Source organism: Dermochelys coriacea, chromosome 9 (assembly GCF_009764565.3).
Source record: "Dermochelys coriacea isolate rDerCor1 chromosome 9, rDerCor1.pri.v4, whole genome shotgun sequence".
Lineage (NCBI taxonomy): Eukaryota > Metazoa > Chordata > Testudines > Dermochelyidae > Dermochelys > Dermochelys coriacea.
Window position 1 is genome coordinate 101879367 of NC_050076.1, and position 19609 is coordinate 101898975.

The window sequence follows — 19609 nt, forward strand, 5'->3', positions numbered from 1 at the left end:
GTATCTACCAATGTGATATATGCCATCATGTGCCAGCAATCCTCTGCCATGTACATTGGTCAAACTGGAGAGTCTCTATGTAAAAGAATAAATGGACACAAATCAGACGTCAAGAATTATAACTTTCAAAAACCAGTTGGAGAACACTTCAATCTCTCTGGTCACTCGGTTACAGACCTAAGAGTGGCTATCCTTCAACAAAAAAGCTTCAAAAACAGACTCCAACGAGAGACTGCTGAATTGGAATTAATTTGCAAACTGGATACAATTAACTTAGGCTTGAATAGAGACTGGGAGTGGATGGGTCATTACACAAAGTAAAACTATTTCCCCATGTTATTTCCCACCCCCCACTGTTCCTCAGACGTTCTTGTCAACTGCTGGAAATGGCCCACCTTGATTATCACTACAAAAGGTTTTCTTCCTCCCCCCTCCCCACTGCTGGTAATAGCTCATCTTAAGTGATCACTCTCCTTACAGTGTGTATGATAAACCCATTGTTTCATCTTCTCTGTGTATATAAATCATCTCCCCACTGTACTTTCCACTGAATGCATCCAATGAAGTGAGCTGTAGCTCACGAAAGCTTATGCTCAAATAAATTTGTTAGTCTCTAAGGTGCCACAAGTCCTCCTTTTCTTTTTGCAAACTGAATGTAATTCAAGCACCAATGGCATCCTCTCCTGCATGGCTTTCATGCCACCTGCATGGAGCAGACCTCTTGCACATCAAGTTGGTGGGGAATTTTTTGACAAAGTTTTTTCATCGAAAAATGCCAATTTGTGGAAACCAAACCTGTTTGCAAGACAAGGCCCTTTCTGACAAACCTCCTGACCAGAAACGTGTTTGGGGAAAGGTGTTGAAATCGTTAAGCCATCTCTTTTGGATGTTTTCAAAATGAAAAATTCCAGGTTTCCGGTTCAGAGTGACTCTCTGTTTCAAAATGTAAGCCACTTAGACTGAAAAGGGTTAAAAAGGAAACGGCTGAACTTAAACAAAATGTTCACAATTCCAGAACTAAAACATTTTGATTCACCTGAGACAATTATTTTTTCGGTTCACAAAAATTTCCAGATTTTGACTTTTCGTTTCAATTCAGGACAGCAAAAACTTTTCATGCTCAAAACCTCTAACAGCGCAGGCAAAGCCAGCTGTCCCCCAGCTCTGCCTCTTCAGAGAAGTCATTATTAGCAAGACAAGGCTGTCAGCATACCACGAGAGCTTTGTTTGAAGCGGTTTGAGAAGGGATGGGGGCAAAACTGGCCCCACCCAGCACATAACCACCCATCGATCAGACATGCACGTGCTTGTCTGAAGATGGAGGCATGAAACGAGGTTAGCCTTTGGCTGGAATAACACAAGGGCTGTCATTTTAATGCACAAAGCTCTCTTCAGCATTGCCAGTATTGATGGAAATATTCTTATTCCCACAGGACTGGGATTTCCCCACCATATTAGGCACAAGCAGGATTGACTTGAGCAAGGAATAATGCTGTATAGCGCACTGTGACTGTCAGCATTCAGAGACAATGGGATTCCTGATTCGGGATGAACAGTCTGTGCTGAAGCTATTATTCTGCCACATGCCCTGAATTTAGGCACTTCTTGTCATATCGGCTGTTGGAAGGAGGATGTTTGCACATTGACAGATATAATGTAACAAACCCCTGTAATGTCTCCTGCAGTTCCTTGATACAGTCTGAGTGACACAGATATCTGGCTTGCAAACCCTAAATAAAGGGCAAGTAAATCTCATGAGAAGATACAGGGGTGGGGCAAACATCAGGGAACAGAAAATATTAGTGGCTTGTTGGATCAATAGCAATATTTCATAACAGCGGCTAGACTGGGTCAGACCAATGGTATCCTGTCTTCTAACAACTGGGTGCTTCAGAGGGAATGAACAGAACAGGACAATTATGGAGTGATCCATAATGTTGTCCAGTCCCAGCTTCTGGCAGTCAGAGACTAGGGACATCCAGAACATGGGTTTGCATCCCTGATCGTCTTGGACAATAGCCATTGATGGACCTATCCTCCATTTAATTTATCTAGTTCCTTTTCGAACCCAGTTATACTTTTGTCCTTCGCAACATCCCTTGGCAATAAGTTCCACAGGTTAACTGTGCATTGTGTGAAGAAGTGCTTTCTTTTGTTTGTTTTAAACCTGTTGCCTAGAATTTCAGTGGGTGACCCCTGGCTCTTGTGATAGCTGAAGGGGTAAATAACATTTCCCTGTTCACTTTCTCTGCACCACTCATGATTTTCTAGACCTGTATCATTTCCTCTTGAGTCGTCTCTTTTCTAAGCTGAAACTTAGACCTGATCAAATCAGAGTCTAGCAAGGTTATTAAGACTTCCTAGTATCCCAGAAGAGAGAGATCACTTACCACGGCAACATCCGGAAGTCACCCGAGTATTCTTCATATTTATAGTTCACCACATGCCAGTCTGAGTGGTACGTTTTAATGCACTGCAAGGAGAATGATGCATGTTCTGTGAAATCACAGCACGCTAAGCAAAAATATGCACAACGCTTAAAAATGAAGAGCTACTAGTGAGATGCCGAGGCTGGCATTAAGGTAACAAACATACACAATAGGTTGGACAAAGACTTTGTGGAGTAGTTTCATTTATCCTGGACTGGGGAAACTAAACAACACATCATTCCTTTGAGACCTAGATACACGTGTGATAGGATGGCTGCTTCCTGAGCACCCCCTCCCGGGCTCAGGGTGACTCTGCAAGAGGGCCCCTGCCTCAATTTCTCTCTTCCAAGGGGCCGGTCACCTGTGCACATTCTCCCCCATGTCACAAGGCTGCCCTCCTGCGGCAGGCCATGGCACGACCAGTGCAGCTACCTCACTAGTCCTCAGCCCAGTTCCTCTAGCTGGAGGCTCCTCCACCCTGTTTCTGTCCTGGGTTGACTTCTAGCTCTTGCCCGGAGACATCAACAGGCTCAGCCCTCCACCACTCCCCGGTTTGCAGCCCTCTCTGGCCCTCTGGCTTCAGCTTTCTCGCTCGGGGAGCCGGCAGGCATCTCCCTCTGCTGATCCAAGTCTCCAGCTCTTTCTGGCCGGCGGAGGTTTGTGGGTGACCCACGACTGCCTCCTCCTCTCACCAGCCAGATCTGCCTCCACAGCTTGACGAGGGACCTCTCGCTGCTCCCTTCTTCTGGGGCGTCCCTTCCCCGAGGCGCTGCATCCTGCTTGCCTCCTTCTCTGAGCCCGTGGTCCCTGGACTCTCCCTCGCCTCTGAACCCTCTCCCATTTCATACTCCCAAGGGCAGCCCCACCCTTCTCATTACACCAAACAAGGTGAGCCTGGACTGGACAGGAGAGCTGCCCGATTACAACGCACACCTAGCCTCTCACAGCTGCATGGGTGCTGGCATCTGCGCTTGCCAGGGCTGCCAGACCTGGCTACTGCTGCTGAGTGCCCAGCCTGACGCACTGATTTTCAGAGCATGCTGAGCACCTGCCTCCAAGAGTCAGACTCCTTTAAAGGTGTCTCAAAACAGTCATCCACCAATGGCACCTCTGCCGGGGTTCCCCCTTGACCCCCACGCTGGCCGCGCGGGAGCTGGGCTCCCCACCAGTCCTCACCCGCAGCTGCCCAGGAACCAATCTCAAGGGCACAGCTGCAGCGGCCAAGGGGAGTCCCCGCCGGGTCATTTTCCATTTGGTGCTGCTCAGAGCAGCTGCTCTCGGGTGTCTCCCTTCCCCAGTCTTGTTCCTGCCAGTGCACACACAGGAGCCTCTCCAGCGGCTCGGAGGCACCACAGGCAGAAGCAGTGAAGCCTCTCCCTTCCCCCCTCCCACTTAAGGCCATGGGGGTGCATATTGCACCTCAGAGAGCTGGGGGCAGCAGGTGGCTCATAAACTGCTTTTGCCAGATAGAAAACAAGAGCTGTTCCTCCAGGCCTGAAGTTACAGCTCCCTGCATCACAGACGAGGCTAGCAAAGCAACTTGCAGCCTTATGTGCCATTAGCTGCAGAGCCGCCTGGAGATTATTTCCCATGAAGGACAAGGAGCTGCACATCAAAGGCCTTTGCACCCTACCTCTCTGACAAAGAGATTCTGAGCCTTCCTTTGAGCGTCTTCTGGCACCGTAGACTGGACAGTCCTCTGCTGGCGACCTATCACTGAGATCTGTGGGGAGGGAGGGAATAGCAAAAGATTTCATAGTTAATTGGGCCCTTATAAATTTTCAGTGAAAATAATAAATACTCTGGGCCTGATTCAAGGTCTGGTCACTCCCATTTGACCTGGCTGTAAGGCCTTTGAAATTAATGTGGAGATGGACACTGAAATCAAAGGGGGTTCCCCAGTGTGAGAGTGGGTCAGCGGAGGGGTGGATTAGGCCTTGTATGTGAGAAAGAGCCAGCACAAACTCACAGACACATCCTCCATTGGAAACATGAGCAGATCGCGGAGAGGATCACTGTAGATCTGGGCTTTCCTTTGCTGGACCACATTCTCGTAGTCCAGGGGTTCAACCACTTTGATTTTTTCCTGAAGGAAAATAAAAGCAGAACAGATAGTGAACAAAAATTGCAAATGTTGCATCTGAGACACTCAACCAAGAACTGAGATTCACTTCCCCAACATGAGTCATCAGTTTCACTTCTGCCCCTGAGGTTGGGTGCTACCGAATCTGGGTTACGCCAGGAGCCCTTTTCAAATCACATTAGTGACTCACAGTAATCTGCGCTTCCACAGCAATGTTCACCTGAGGATTTCAAAGCCCGGTACCAGTGAATTACTCATTACATCAGCCTTACAATCCTCCTGCCGTGTAGGAGAACATTACTATGCGCATCCTACAGGGTGAATCAGGAGTTCAGTGACATGCCCATGGTCAGACAACAGCCTACAGAAACAATTGAATCATCCTGACAGCTTTAAGCACTAGGCGCCCTGGTTCATACTCCCCCTCTCCCTTTATCATGGAAAACAAGCTGCCTGGACAGGTTAGCTGTCGTGCTTTTAAAGCCGCTGCAAGGCACAGTATGTACCATTAGTAGTAGCTCATCTGCACTAGTCTAACCCTGCTGCAATGACTCTCCGACACTCAGCGTTGCTTGAGCCTTCCCTGTTTGAGGCTTGTTATGTGATGCGAGCCGACAAGATTTACGCGGCCTCTGGAAGCCTGCCATTTGGCAAGATGAAAGCAAACCAGCTGTTCCGAGCTCTTACTAGGAATCTCGCAGGATGGAAAGGAAGATCAACTCAATAATCCCTTTCAACACTTGAAACCCGAACGCCTAGCAATAAATCACACCTCCAAGCAGACTATAAGGCGAGAGTTTATGGCAAGAACGATTGTAAAATGTCTGGGCCTGATTTTGCTCTCACTGAGAACAGGGGCTTGCCTATGTTCCAGACACAACAACAGCACAGCTACACCGTGGCAGCTGTGCCACTGTAGTGCCATAGCGCGGCCACTTGCTACAGCGACGGAAGGGGGTTTTTCATTCGACGTAGTTAATCCACTCCCCTGAGAGGGAGTAGCGAGGTCGAAAGAATAATTCTTCCATCAACCTAGCAGTGTCTATACCAGGCCTTAGTTTGGCTTAACTATAAGGCTGTGAATTTTTCACAGCTCTGAGCAATGTTGCTAAGGTTTAGGTGAAGACCTGGGCTATGGTAAATCAGGATTAACTCCACTGAAATCCATGGGGGTCACACTGGGTAAAACTGGGGAGAGAGCACAGTCAAGCCCTTTATAAACCATTGATAAATATATCTCACTAGCAATGACTGTTCCATCTTTTTCCATACAGATCGGCCCATCACCGAATTGATAACAGCTGCATATTTGATCATACGGCAGTATTGTCACGTACATACTACATTACTCTAACAGAAGATACAGCTTTACAACTTACTGCCTGCCATTCAAGGCCATTCTTTTTTTTCTTCCAGATTATTGCTGTTGCTGAAGAGAAAAACCAAATTATTACTTTATCCTTGGCAAGGTGTTTTTATTCGACCCCTTTGGGAATCAGCATGTGTTAGTCCACAGCATTGCTGCGAAGGTGTTGGAAAACCACTATGCTATTCGCTGCTTTTCCTTTAGCCAGATTAGAGAGCACCAAAAATGAACAAAGGCCAAAAAAGCAACGAATATGAAATCCAAAGTCTGGGCTGGACCTCGAGTAAATTTTCCTAAGCAATTATCAGATGCTTATCACAAGAGCTATGAAAATTAAACTTTATACCAAATGCTTTTCAAAGATTATAGATGTTGGGGAAGGATCACAATGAATGGAAAAATGAACTTCAGACTATTAGCTTGGCCCTGTTGGTGAGTTAGAAGAAAAGTGTAACACTAAACAGCCCCTCCACAGATGCTGTTTAATCAGTCTCTGCAGAGATTTTGATTACGTTTCACTCTGGAAACGCAGCTACCTGAGATAACCCACGTCACAAGAGTAGCATGTTCAGGTGAAGCGTCAACATACTATTTTTAATCAGCAATAAATTTTACTCCAGACTTAAGGGAATGTTTTGGTTGTGGCACACTTTCATGTAATTAAATATCGAGCATCCCATCCCATCCTACAGGAAAGTATCCCACTGAAGTTCAAGGCAGTTTCTCTTAAGCCAGGCATAGAGGGTCAGGCCCAAGAGAAGAATTGTTACAAAGAATGAGAGGTGAAGCATTCAGCAGCTTATATTTTGCATGTGAGCATCAAAATTCCAGCAACTGCCCTGTGCAAAAGCCTCACAGATAACAGCTTCTGCTTCAGAGACAAACGGCCTCAGCACGAGGGGTTCCTAGCACCCACAACTCCCCATTTCACTTTCAAACACAGAACTGTGTGTGCTGAGAACAACACAGGATCAGACCCAAATGCATTTCTGAACTGCCATGCAGAACACACTGAGAATGCTACACAAATAGCAGGACTGACAACCCCAAATGTTAAACAAGCCAGGCCCTTAAACATCAAGAGATTGGCTTAAATATTGAGAGTTTTTTTAAAAAAAAACATAAATAATAAGTTCTTTTTCTTGGCCTTTCTTGCAGGGTTTTGTCCCCATGTCCATAAGGCTGCAGCCACATTAGTAACAAAAGGCCAACTTCTGCCATCTTTACCAAAGCAAAATTCCTAGTGAGGTCAAGGGGAATTTTGTCTGATTAAGGACTGATGAATCTGGGCCAGAATTCCCTCCTCCTCCTCTCCTGACCAGCTGCACAGTTGTTTCTGGCCTCCCTCTATGGTGGGAGGAGAGGCTGCCTAGCTGCGTGTCTCTTTTGGTTCTCACACTGCACCCATCTCCATGGTTTCTGAGATCCCATTTTCATTTCCGCCCTGCGACATCTGAGGATTTCCTTCTCTGGCATCTCATGGAGTTGCACCTGCTGACACTATGAAGGAATTTGGCTTTGCGCCTTAAAATATAGTTTTGTTTCAGTATATACATCTGATCTGTTAGGCCTGGTCTACACTACAAGTTTATGTCGGATTTAGCAGCGTTAAATCCGAATTAATCCAGCACCTGTCCACACAATGAAGCCATTTTTCGACATAAGGGGCTCTTAAAACCGATTTCTGTACTCCTCCCCAACGAGGGGATTAGTGCTGAAATCAACATCGCCATTTCAAATTAGAGTTAGCGTGGACGCAATTTGAAGGTATTGGCCTCTGGGAGCTATCCCACAGTGCACCATTGTGACTGCTCTCTGAACTCGGATGCACTGGCCAGGTTTACAGGAAAAGCCCTGGGAACTTTTGAATCTCATTTTCTGTTTTGTCAGGCGAGCTCATCAGCAGAGGTGACCATGATGGAGTCCCAGAACTGCCAAAGAGCTCCAGCATGGACCGAATGGGAGGTACTGGATCCGATCGCTGTGTGGGGAGAGGAATCCGTGCTATCAGAACTACGTTCCAAAAGACGAAATGCCAAAACATTTCAAAAAATCTCAGAGGCCATGAGGGACAGAGGCTACAGCAGGGACCGCAACACAATGCCGCACAAAACTTAAGGAGCTCAGACAAGCGTACCAGAAAACCAAAGAATCAAACTGACGCTTCGGGACAGAGCCCCAGACATGCCGTATCTAGGCTCAGCTGCATGCAATTCTAGGGGGGGCCGTCACCACTACCCCACCCCTGTCCGTGGACTCCGATGATGGGGTACTCTCCGCCATGCCTGAGGATTTTGCAGATGGGGAAGATGAGGAGGAGGACGATGAGCTTGGGGAGAGCACACAGCACATCGTTCTCCCAGACAGCCAGAATCTTTTTATCACCCTGACTGAAATACCCTCCCAATCCAACCCAGCCCAGCCGGAGAAGGGACCTCTGGTGAGTGTACCTTTTTAAATATAATACATGTTATAAAAGCAAGTGTTTTTTAATGATTAAGTAGCCCTGAGGACTTGGGATGCATTCATGGCCAGTATTGCTACTGGAAAAGTTTGTTAATGTGTCTGGGGATGGAGCGGAAATCTTCCAGGGACATCTCCATGAAGCTCTCCTGGAGGTACTCTAAAAGCCTTTGCAGAAGGTTTCTGGGGAGAGCAGCCTTATTCCGTCCTCCATGGTAGGACACTTTACCACACCATGCTAGTAACAAGTAATCTGGTATCATTGCATGACAAAGCCTGGCAGCGTATGGTCCCAGTGTCTGCTGGCATTCAAGCAACATCTGTTCTTTATCTCTCTGTGTTATCCTCAGGAGAGTGATATCGTTCATGGTAACCTGGTTGAAATAGGAGAATTTAATTAAGGGGACATTCAGAGGTGCCCGTTCTTACTGGGCTGTTTGCCTGTGGCTGCAAAGAAATCCTCCCTGCAGTTAGCCACGAGGGGAGAGGGGTGGAGGGGGGCATTGATGCTGAGCTGTTCACGTTTGGCTAGCAGGGATCTTCCCTGATGCCAGCCAGGCGGTGGGGGGGAGGGGTAAAGCGATCATCCCAGAGAACTGGATTGGGGAGAGGGGGGTTAGTTTGATTTCTGCTGCTGCACGTTAACAGGAAAACTGCAGCACTAAATGGCCAACTCAACGGGCTTTGCTTGGTATGGGAAAGGAGGGGGCTGCTGTTATGAAGGTTGTAGAAGCTGAAAGACCATGGCTTACTATGGCTGCCTGCCAGCCAAATTCTGTTGCTCAGCCCTGCGTGTGTGATCTCTAACACCAAAGCCGCAGGCACTCAATACAAGATGCAAAATGCGACCTTGTACCAAAATCACATGTGCTATGTAATGTGAATAGTGTTGTTCACCGTGAAAGAGTACAGCCATTGTTCTGTAAAATGCATCTTTTTAAATACTTCACTCCCATTTTTCCTCCAGCAGCTGCAAACGTTTCAAGCCTCCCTCCTCCGTCCCAAAGGTATCTCAGATAAGGCGGTGAAAAAAAACGCACGCGAGATGAAACGTTCTCTGAGCTCATGCAGTCGTCCGATAGGATGGTGGCCGATGAACTTGAGGAGAGGTGGCGGCAGGAAGATCAGAGGAGGCATGAGGCAATGCTGGGGCTACTGCGGGATCAAACGGACATGCTCTGGCGTCTGGTGGAGGTTCATGAACAGCAGCAGGATCACAGACTGCTGCTGCAGCCCCTGCTTAACCGCCCTCCCTCCTCCCCAAGTTCCATAGCCTCCTCACCCAGACGCCCAAGAACGTGGGGTGGGAGGCTCCGGGCACCCAACCACTCCACCCCAGTGGACAGCCCAAGCAACAGAAGGCTGGCATTCAACAAGTTTTAAAGTGGCCTTTTATTACCGTCCTCCCACACCCCACCTGGGTTACCTTATGAGTTATCTCCCTATTTAATTTTATTAAGCAATTAATAAAGAATACATGTTTTTTAAACAATAGTGACTTTATTTCCTTTGCAAGCAAGCTGTGATCAAAGGAGGGAGGGAGGGTGGCTTACAGGGGATTTAGAGGCAACCAAGGGGGTGGGTTTTCATCAAGGAGAAAACAAAACAAACAAGTGTCACACAGTACCCTGGCCAGTCATGATTTTTCAAAGCTTCTCTGATGCGCAGCGCTTCCTGATGTGCTCTTATAACCGCCCTGGTGTCTGGCTGAGCGTATTCAGCGGCCAGGCGATTTGCATCAACCTCCCACCCCACCATAGACGTCTCCCCTTTACTCTCATAGAGATTGTGGAGCACACAGCAAGCAGCAACAACAATGGGAATATTGGTTTCGCTAAGGTCTGAGCGATTCAGTAAACTGCTCCAGAGACCCTTTAAACGTCCAAATGCACATTCTACCACCATTCTGCATTTGCTTAGCCTATAGTTGAACAGCTCCTTACTACTGTCCAGGGTGCCTGTGTACAGCTTCATGAGCCAGGGCATTAAGGGGTAGGCTGGGTCCCCAAGGATAACTATAGGCATTTCAACACCCCCAACAGTTATTTTCTGGTCTGGGGAGTAAATCCCTTCCTGCAGCCGTTTAAACAGACCAGAGTTCCTGAAGACGCGAGTGTCATGAACCTTGCGCAGCCATCCCATGTTGATGATGGTGAAATGTCCCTGGTGATCCACCAGTGCTTGCAGCACTATTGAAAAGTACCCCTTGCGGTTTATGTACTCACCGGCTTGGTGTTCCAGTGCCAAGATAGGGATATGGGTTCCGTCTATGGCCCCACCACGGTTAGGGAATCCCATTGCAGCAAAGCCATCCACTATGACCTGCACATTTCCCAGGGTCACTATCCTTGATATCAGCAGATCTTTGTGTTGGCTACTTGCATCACAGAGGCCCCCACAGTCGATTTGCCCACTCCAAATTGATTCCCGACTGACCAGTAGCTGTCTGGTGTTGCAAGCTTCCACAGGGCTATCGCCACTCACTTCTCAACTGTGAGGGCTGCTCTCCTCTTGGTATTGTTGTGCTTCAGGGCAGGGGAAAGCAAGTCACAAAGTTCCATGTAAGTGCCCTTCCGCATGCCAAAGTTTTGCAGCCACAGGGAATCATCCCAGACCTGCAACACTATGCGGTCCCACCACTCTGTGCTTGTTTCCCGGGCCCAGAATTGGCATTCCACCGCATGAACCTGCTCCATTAGCACCATGATCTCCAAATTGCAGGGGAATGCGGTTTTAGAGAAAAAAGTGTGTTCAGGTCCTCATCACCGCACTTATGTTGCCTTCTTGCCTGGTTTTTCAGGTGCTGGTTCTGCATACACTGCACTATAATGCGTGAGGTGTTTACAATGGTCATAACTGCTGCAATGAGCTTAACGGGCTCCATGCTTGCTGTGCTATGGTGTCTGCTCCTGCTTGGGCAATCTAGGGAAAAGGGCGCAAAATGATTGTTTGCCATTGCTCTGGCGGAAGGAGGGGCGACTGACAACATGGCTTAGAGGGTTGGCTTACAGGGAATCAAAATCAACAAAGGAGGTGGCTTTGCGAGAAACAGAATGGCCCCCCTCAAGGATAGAACTCAAAACTGGGTTTAGCAGGCTGTTGATTTCACGGAGGGAGGGAGGAGAAAATGAATACAAAACATAATTTGGACAATTTCTTGTTTTGATCCACTTCATCTATCTTTATACATCTTGCTGGCAGCAGACAGTGCAGTATGGCCGCTAGCCATCATCATCTCCTGGGTGCTCAGCAGAAGACAGTGCAGTATGACTGCTGGCCATCGTCTTCTCCTGGCTGCTGATTAAAAGACAGCACGCTGCCGGTAGGACTGAATCGCCATGAGACGAAACTTAAAAGGGAAATGACCTGGCTGAGCCACTCCCAGGTTTGCCCAGGTGCCTCATCGAGGTCGGTTAAAAGAGCACCCTGGACTACGTTAACGACAGCTACCAGTCATACTGCACTGTCTGCTGCCAAAAGACAATAAGCTGCTGCTGTGTAGTCTGCCGGCACCCAGGAGACATACGGTGATGGTGAGCTGAGCGGGCTCCATGGCATCTGCACAGGTAACCTAGGGAAAAAGGCGCGAAACGATTGTATGCCCTTGCTTTCACGAAGGGAGGGAGGGAAGGGGGGCCTGACGATATGTACCCAGAACCACCTGCGACAATGTTTTAGCCCCATCAGGCATTGGGATTTCTACCCAGAATTCAAATGGGCGATGGAGACTGCGGAAACTGTGGGATAGCTACCCACAGTGCAACACTCCGGAAGTCGACGGTTGCCTCAGTACTGTGTACAGACTCTGCCGACTACATGCACTTAGAGTATTTGTGTGAGGACACACACAATTGACTGTATAAAAACGCTTTCTACAAAACTGACTTCTATAAATTCAACCTAATTTTGTAGCGTAGACATACCCTTAGCAAACAAAGGATACTTCCCAAAAACTGCAACCAAAGAAGCAGAAATGCCATTTTGTGCAAGAAGAGTGCTGCGGCCCCGTTGCTTAAGCACAAAAAAAGGAAGTGGTATCATATGATTAAAACTGAAATACACTTGATACGATTTGCATATTCTCCAACAATGCAATGTGCTGTGGAAAACTATTTTGCCAGAAGTGGTACTAGAAAATTAGTACACCATTCCCTTTATACAAACAGAAATATTAGAAAACTTATTTTTCTTTAATGTTTCTCTATGTGCTCACAAATTAAATACCTCTGATTATGCTATTTTAAGGATAAAATTGCTATTATTTATGGTTTTTGTTTACTCATTTTTAACTAACTTTTATCAATAACATCTCATCAGCTTGAATATAAGGAGATATTATTTCCTTTTAACACCTGCAAATAACTCCAATTCACAATACGAGAAGGTCCATGTGTCCAGTAAGATGAAAATGGATTCTTCAATTTGTTCTTTTAGGGTTATGGTCAAAAAGAATACTCAACAAATTCAGTAGCCTAGGGCAGTCGTGCCAATTTATCTCAAGTAGCACTAACTTTTAAGATTTTACACTATAAAACATGCTTTATGATGTATATAAAATAAGGCTATCAAATACTGTTTTATATTGCCTTTTTTCCCCTTTTTTCAGTTTACGAATGGGCTGCTGTTAACTTATATCATGTGTTGTAAACAAAAATGAGTTTCCCTATTCCTAACAAGTCTGATTATTAAAATGAAAGAATTTTAAATATCCAGCGTGAATCTCATTGTTTATTGCTCCTTATTTACTTTTTTGCATTTTCCCCACTGTGGACAACTGAAATCAAATCAGTGCTTTTCATATTGGTTTAAAGTTAGTTTCATTTTCAAGGGCTGCAATATCCCCAGGAGGTTTTCCATTTGATTAAACACAACTGTTCCCACTCAGTTTTAAAAACAAAACAAACTCCGTCTCCAATTAGTTTTCACAAATTGTACATTTCGGGCCAAGCGAGGTTGACTATAAGGCTGTGAGACGATGAACAATGCTCATTCATAGGATGTCCCAACGTCTGGGGAAGGCTCAATTTTTAATGTGAAAAGTAACAATGGGATCTTAACAGTTTCCTACAGCACTTTAAAAATATCCACCTTTCACTTCAAGCTTCCTCGAACTGGCATGTGCGCCAACAGAAAAACACCCCTCCCTCAACCTCAGGACCCGGTTCTACAACCTACTGAGTCAGGCTTGCCAGCCCATCCCTGCAGGAGGCTAGCACAGGGGCTACATGCTGTTTAAGCCCTAGTTTCCTGCCTTAAGTGGTGCCCGGCCTCATGTGGCTCATCAGCAAGCAAGGAATTCCATGCCGTGTGAATAGTGCACACAGGTTTTCAGGTACACTCTGAATCGCCGCCTCGGTGAGCTTTGGGTTGGCAATGGAGAGGCCTTGCGAAAAGCCTGTGTCTAACGGCCCCCACCTGATTTTCCATTCAGCGTTCTTTTCATGCAGCGTAGTGCAGTAATGCTGGCGTGGATTAGCTCAAACATCTGAAACGGTGCCATCAAAATCGCTCTCTGGAAATGGGTGCGTCACCCTGCACACAACCCTCAACGAATTCCGCCAAGCTCCGGCAGGGTGCTGATGCCAGCAAATCCTTCAGACGTAGACATGATGAGCCCACCAGGCAAACTAGCAACTTGGAAAACAAGAGGTGTTTGCCAGAGAGCCTGTGCACTCTCGCAAGTGGGTAACTTCTGAGAATTACGCAGGCTGCATTATACTGCATGAACCACAACCGCATGGAAGGCCTAATTCTGGAGACTTCCCAGGACGAGGCCCCGGGTCTGGTGCACCACCACAGGACAAGGAGCTCCATCACAGATGCTCAACAGCTTGCGTGGACTGTAGCAGTAATTTCTGTGCAGTTTCCCCTAGCGAGGCAGGGATCTGTGACGCCACAATGGCCGGTCAAAGTGCTGCCAATGCCTCTGGTTTTAAAACATAAGAATGGCCAGACAGGGTCAGACCAAAGGTCCATCTAGTCCAGTATCCTGTCTACTGACAGTGGCCAGTGAAGATGCCCCAGAGGGAATGAACAGAACAGGGAATCATCAAGTGATTCATCCCCTGTTGCCCATTCCCACCTTCTGGCAAACAGAGGCTAGGGGCACCATCCCTGCCCATCCTGGCTAATAGCTACTGATGGACCTATCCTCCGTGAACTTATCTAGCTCTTTTTTGAACCCTGTTATAGTCTTGGTCTTCACATCATCCTCTAGCAAAGAGTTCCACAGGTTGACTGTGCGTTGTGTGAAGAAATACTTTCCTCTCTGTTTTAAATATGCTGCCTATTAATTTCATTTGGTGGCCCCTAGTCCTTGTGTTATGTTCTTGTGTTTGTTTTATTACAAGTCTTGTGATAGCTTTTTGTAAGACCCTTGCTCCTGGAGTCATGTGATTATGTGAGAATCTCAGTTAACATTGTTTTCTGGTTTTTTTTTTTTTTAAAACAAAAAGGAAGTTACTAGCTTTCACAATTGCAGAGAAAAGATTGAAAATGGGACCCCCAAAAGCTCAAAAACAAGAAAGCAAATCAAAAGAACCTGATATTTATTGCTGTTAATATCTCACAGTTTTCAAGCCAATCTCTCTGAATGCTTAGATTGGCAATGCTGATACCACAGCAACACTGTGGAGATGAAAACAAACCCCACCTCCCACCCCTCCAGTCTTCCTCCCCCCGCAATTCCCCACGGCATCGGCGGTCCCAGGATGTCATGGCCTTCCACCCACACAGTAGTGCGATGAGAGTGAGGGGATGGGAGCTGAATTTGACTTCACGTACTTATGGCAAGAGCCCGCAGCCTTTATTCAGACGTCACTGCCCGAGCTGGGACTGAGTGCTGATGGCAGGAAGTGGTCCTGAATGTAGTCGCTGGTTAGCATCCCCGGACAGCTCTCTTATTTCAGTCAAACAGAATGCACTGTGACATTGTGCCAAATACTTGCTAGTGATGGGCAGAAACATCCTAAGTGTCACTTTCCTGGCTTGCAGCTTTATATCCTGCATGCACAAAAATAGAGTCGGACTTTCTCTGAGCCAAACTGCTTCCTGAACAAACCAGCCTTTAACATGTTGCTCTGAACATGCAATATTTGCTGCAGTGCCAGTTAAGGTAAATCAGTAACTCTGTTGCTAAACTCAAGTCTTGAGCCTACATTCTTCACACTGAGACCCCTTTCTACTGCTCCGGCAGTGGGGAGGACTGTAATTCATGCCCACCTTAAGAGTCTTTTATACTGCAGAAGCAGTGTAATGGGGCTGCAGGGATTCACTTTGAGTGAGAGTTTCTAGAGCACATCCCAGCATGGGCATCTTTAAAGGATCTGGTATCAATTGAATTATAAAGACTTCAAGGTCTAAACATGAACCCAAGCCCTTCTTACAAGAGACTTTTACACTGTACAGCACTAGCAATTGGTGTTATTGAGCTCCTAAAAATAACCCAGCATTTCCTCAGCTCTTCTCTGCTAAGGGGCCTCTTCTGATTTTAATTACATTCAACAAAGCATCTGATGTAACTTACACCCTCTTATTTATAGCATCTGGATGGCAGGGTTCCCCCCGAGGCTCTGGCCTGCAAGGAGGGTTCAGGGAGAGTTGAGGAAACCCAGCACCTTTCAAGAACAGACCTTCAGCTGTATGCAGGGAAACTTCACAGACCTATGGATCTGAGCTCTTAACCATCTAGTCCAGCCACCGACTAGGGTGATCAGATGTCCCGATTTTACAGGGACAGTCCCGATTTTTGGGTCTCTTATATAGGCTCCTATTACCCCCCATCCCCGTCCCAGGTTTTCACACTTGCTGTCTGGTCACCCTACCATCACCAAGTGCAAAATACTCACAAGGGTTTGCCAGGCTAGGCCTTTCAGTACCAAGAGCCAAGGGTGTTTTACATTCCTTTTTTTCAAAGATGTGAGAAGTGTGATCCCTTAACCAGCAGACTCTGCAATGCCCAGCCAGGCAGGGAGGTCGGAGAAGGGGTTAGGGCTTTCTAGTTTTTTCTCAAGGCTCTCAATTACCTAAAGCCTGAATGGAAGCTGCCCACTCACATGCATGAAATAGACACAAAATCACGATGTTTGAGGTCAGTTTACATTTTTTCAGTGAAGGATAGCACCACATAATTTTCAAGGGCATCAAATCACACTCCATCCAGTCCTCCCTGTATCAACTGCAGCCCGCATTGGCCCAGGAGCCCATATTGCTGAATAACTCCATTGGGTTACATGGAAGACACGCATCACATTAGTTTTACTTATCACCAGAACACAACCCAACTGGCTGCCACAAGCCATAAGATGATTCAGAGCAATGCCTTCAAAGTGAAACTGAAAGATGCAGGTCAAGTCTTTGTAAACAAACTTGACTGTTAGCCCACAGCACAGCTATGATCCAGGAGAACCTGAATTCCTCGGTTACAAGTTGTCACCCAGTTAGAGAGAAGTATTTTTATGTACCTGATGCAAATTGTAACTGCAAACTGGTAGGCTGGCAAGACAGACAGACATTAAAAATATATCTTTGCTCTCCGGCACGTATCAAAGAGTGCTAATCTAACAGGGCTGGAGACTAAGCTTTTTAAGCCCTGAAAGAAGATTTCAGAAGTCTTTGTTTTGTTGCTGAGCTCTGTTAAACTGCAGACCACAGACACCTCCTGGTGTAAATGATTCCGCCTCTTGCTATTACATCCGCAGATGGCACCAACCGAATTGTGACAGAAGAGGAGAAGCAATTGCATTGAAGCGATTATACATTTAGAAGCCGACTCTACAGAGTCAGCCGACACAGTAGCACAAAGTAGCATGGCCACCTCAGCAATAAAATCACTATCCTCTTTCAGGGAAAATCAAGACAGTCCCACTGAAAGAGAGAGGTGGGTCACAGTCAGACACATGGCAGGTGTTGACACTGGCTGCATTAAATTTACAGGCTTACACACATTGCTCCATGGAGTAACGTTTCCCAACCCGGTTACACTACTCATTCTGTACAGATTATGAGGTGAAGCATCTTCCCATTAAAGAGTCTGGTCCCACATCAAAGCCTCCATCAAGCAGAGCAAAGCAAACCATAAAGCTCAGCAATTTTCTACCTCAGTGACTCCATTGGTGGCAAAGAAATTCAGTGCTGATCTCTCTTTGCCACGTGAGGAATCAGGGCTGCCTACAGGGATAGTGCCAAGCTAGGTCAGCAGCAGAAATCTGGAGCTTCTCCATTGGAGAAGATGAAGCAGTCTCTGGTCACTGTCCTTTTGCACAACGCTGAGCAAATTGCTCCTGGGTAACAGACACTGACTGAGAATAATTTTAAGCTCTGATGAAAAATACAATGGCCTGTGTCCCCTTATTACAGCAGGGTTGATAGGACTGCTTTGGGTTCACACGTCTCTCCTCACCTTCACCCGGAGGCCACATGCTGAAGCTCGCGAGGGGAAGGTCAGCACAGAGGCATGCTGCATTAGTACCTCCCGGGGTAGCGTGTTTGGCCAGCTAGAGGGAGTGTGAACATCATGCTCACAGACACGGGGCGAGAGGTAACAGGTGGGGGGCAGCAGGGAGGTGGTCTCAAGGGATATGTCTGGACAGACAGGGTGTGTGTTTCTCAGTCAAGTTAGCTTAACACTCCTGAGAGCCGCACTGAATCCAAGCCAGCGCGTCTGAAGCCATGTGACTGTAACCCAGTGGTCTGTGTGCGTTCCAGGTCCCTCTCTGTGCCAAGCCAAGGGGGTGAATTGTTATAGCCCCCAACTACAGAGACTTGACTCTTCAGCTCTAGCAGCTCCTGCTTTTAGCTCAGGAGGTCCTCGGTGTGTCGTCCAAGATGGTGGCCACCAAATTAGAGCCTAGGAAACCCCCTAGGGAACAACGTGGCTTCAAATACGCTAGCCTGCATCTTGAGAGGGACTTTAGCTGCATTACTCCATTGAAACACAAATTCGGTTTGCCCAGCCAGGCAGGCTCTGTCGTTGGTTGGGTGCAGATACAAAGAGTGAGAAAGCACAGAAAATAACCCCAAGGCAAAGCTGCTCTATCTCTGCATGGAACCTGCCTTTGCCTGTAAGGCTGCCCAAACCCTATTTAGCTAGAGCCATGTACAGACACCCGGACATGAAGCGTATGGGCACCAGGGTGTGTACAGCCATGGGGAACAGTTACAGAAGACTCAAGAAAACGGGTAAGTGAATGACTGATACATCCAGGGGACAGACTAAGGGACTCCGGAGGCTGACGAGGAGTCAGACAAAGAGACCTGTCCTGTATCCATTTGCAAAATCAATGGAATTCTTTACATCTCTTTTCAGAACAAGGTCTTTGGCACACTTTCTCTAAAAAGAAAATAGTATTTTTTTTAAATGCCACCAGCCCAACCTTCATGAGCTGCCCTATAACGACAATTGGAGTGTTCATGGGATTGAGGACAGGACAGGAGAGTTCCATTTCAAACTTTCCAGGCCAGTACAACAATCTCTCTCCTCCTTTCTGCACCTACTGAATTTCTTACAAACACATGTTTATTAATAGAAACATACCCCAGTGGCCTCTTTCCTAGTATCCCTTTTCTTCCAAATCATCCCAGATGGTGAATAAAGTTACAGCATTGTACATAATTTGCAGAAAAGATTGTTTCACAAAGGTTTGAGGGTGTTCAAAATAGTACGTTAAGGGAACACATATAACACATTCTTTCATATCATCAGTCATGTCAGAGTGGCTCGCATTTAAAAACAAACAAATCCAGAAGACTAATTGTCCATCACCCGATTGCAGTAGTAACATACAGACCAAAAAGCTGTTTTTACTTTGCCATTAATCAATTCCAGCAGTCTGTTTAGACAGCATATGAAAGACTCATCAGTAACCGTCAACTCACATTTCCTGCTCCAGAACGGAAGTTTGTTATTCTTAACCCACAGCCCCAGTGTAGGAACTAGACTAGATTAGACTTTCACTTCTTGATGAACATTAAACACTGACATTATTTTTCAGTAGATGATCCTTCCTCTACTACAGTCAACCTTGACTGCAGCTTCTTCTCCAAACCTTGCACTAAAAATCTTTTGTTTCTGGATGAGCCTGTGAACAAGAAATGCCACGTTTTCTCACTGTGATTTGATGGAGAAATATCTGAAATGAGACTCAACTAAACACATCCATTCATTGCACACTCACACGCACACGCGTGCGCGCGCGCGCACACGCACGCACGCACGCACACACACACACACACACACAGAGACAGCATCCTGAACAGAGACACCAATAA

General features: G+C 46.7%; 1 protein-coding gene across 8 annotated transcripts in view; it reads right to left on the reverse strand.

The window, feature by feature from the left end:
* The window catches only part of DOCK11 (dedicator of cytokinesis 11), a 131609-nt gene that overhangs the window by 87981 nt on the left and 24019 nt on the right, over positions 1-19609 (reverse strand). For all 8 annotated transcript variants that reach the window (XM_043491539.1, XM_043491541.1, XM_043491538.1 and 5 more), the window contains exons 2-4: positions 4399-4515; positions 4063-4152; positions 2391-2473 (exon numbers count right to left, since the gene is read on the reverse strand). In XM_043491539.1, coding sequence (XP_043347474.1) covers positions 2391-2473; positions 4063-4152; positions 4399-4422 — 197 coding nt within the window. In that variant the 5' untranslated portion in view covers positions 4423-4515. The remainder of the gene's footprint in view (positions 1-2390; positions 2474-4062; positions 4153-4398; positions 4516-19609) is intronic.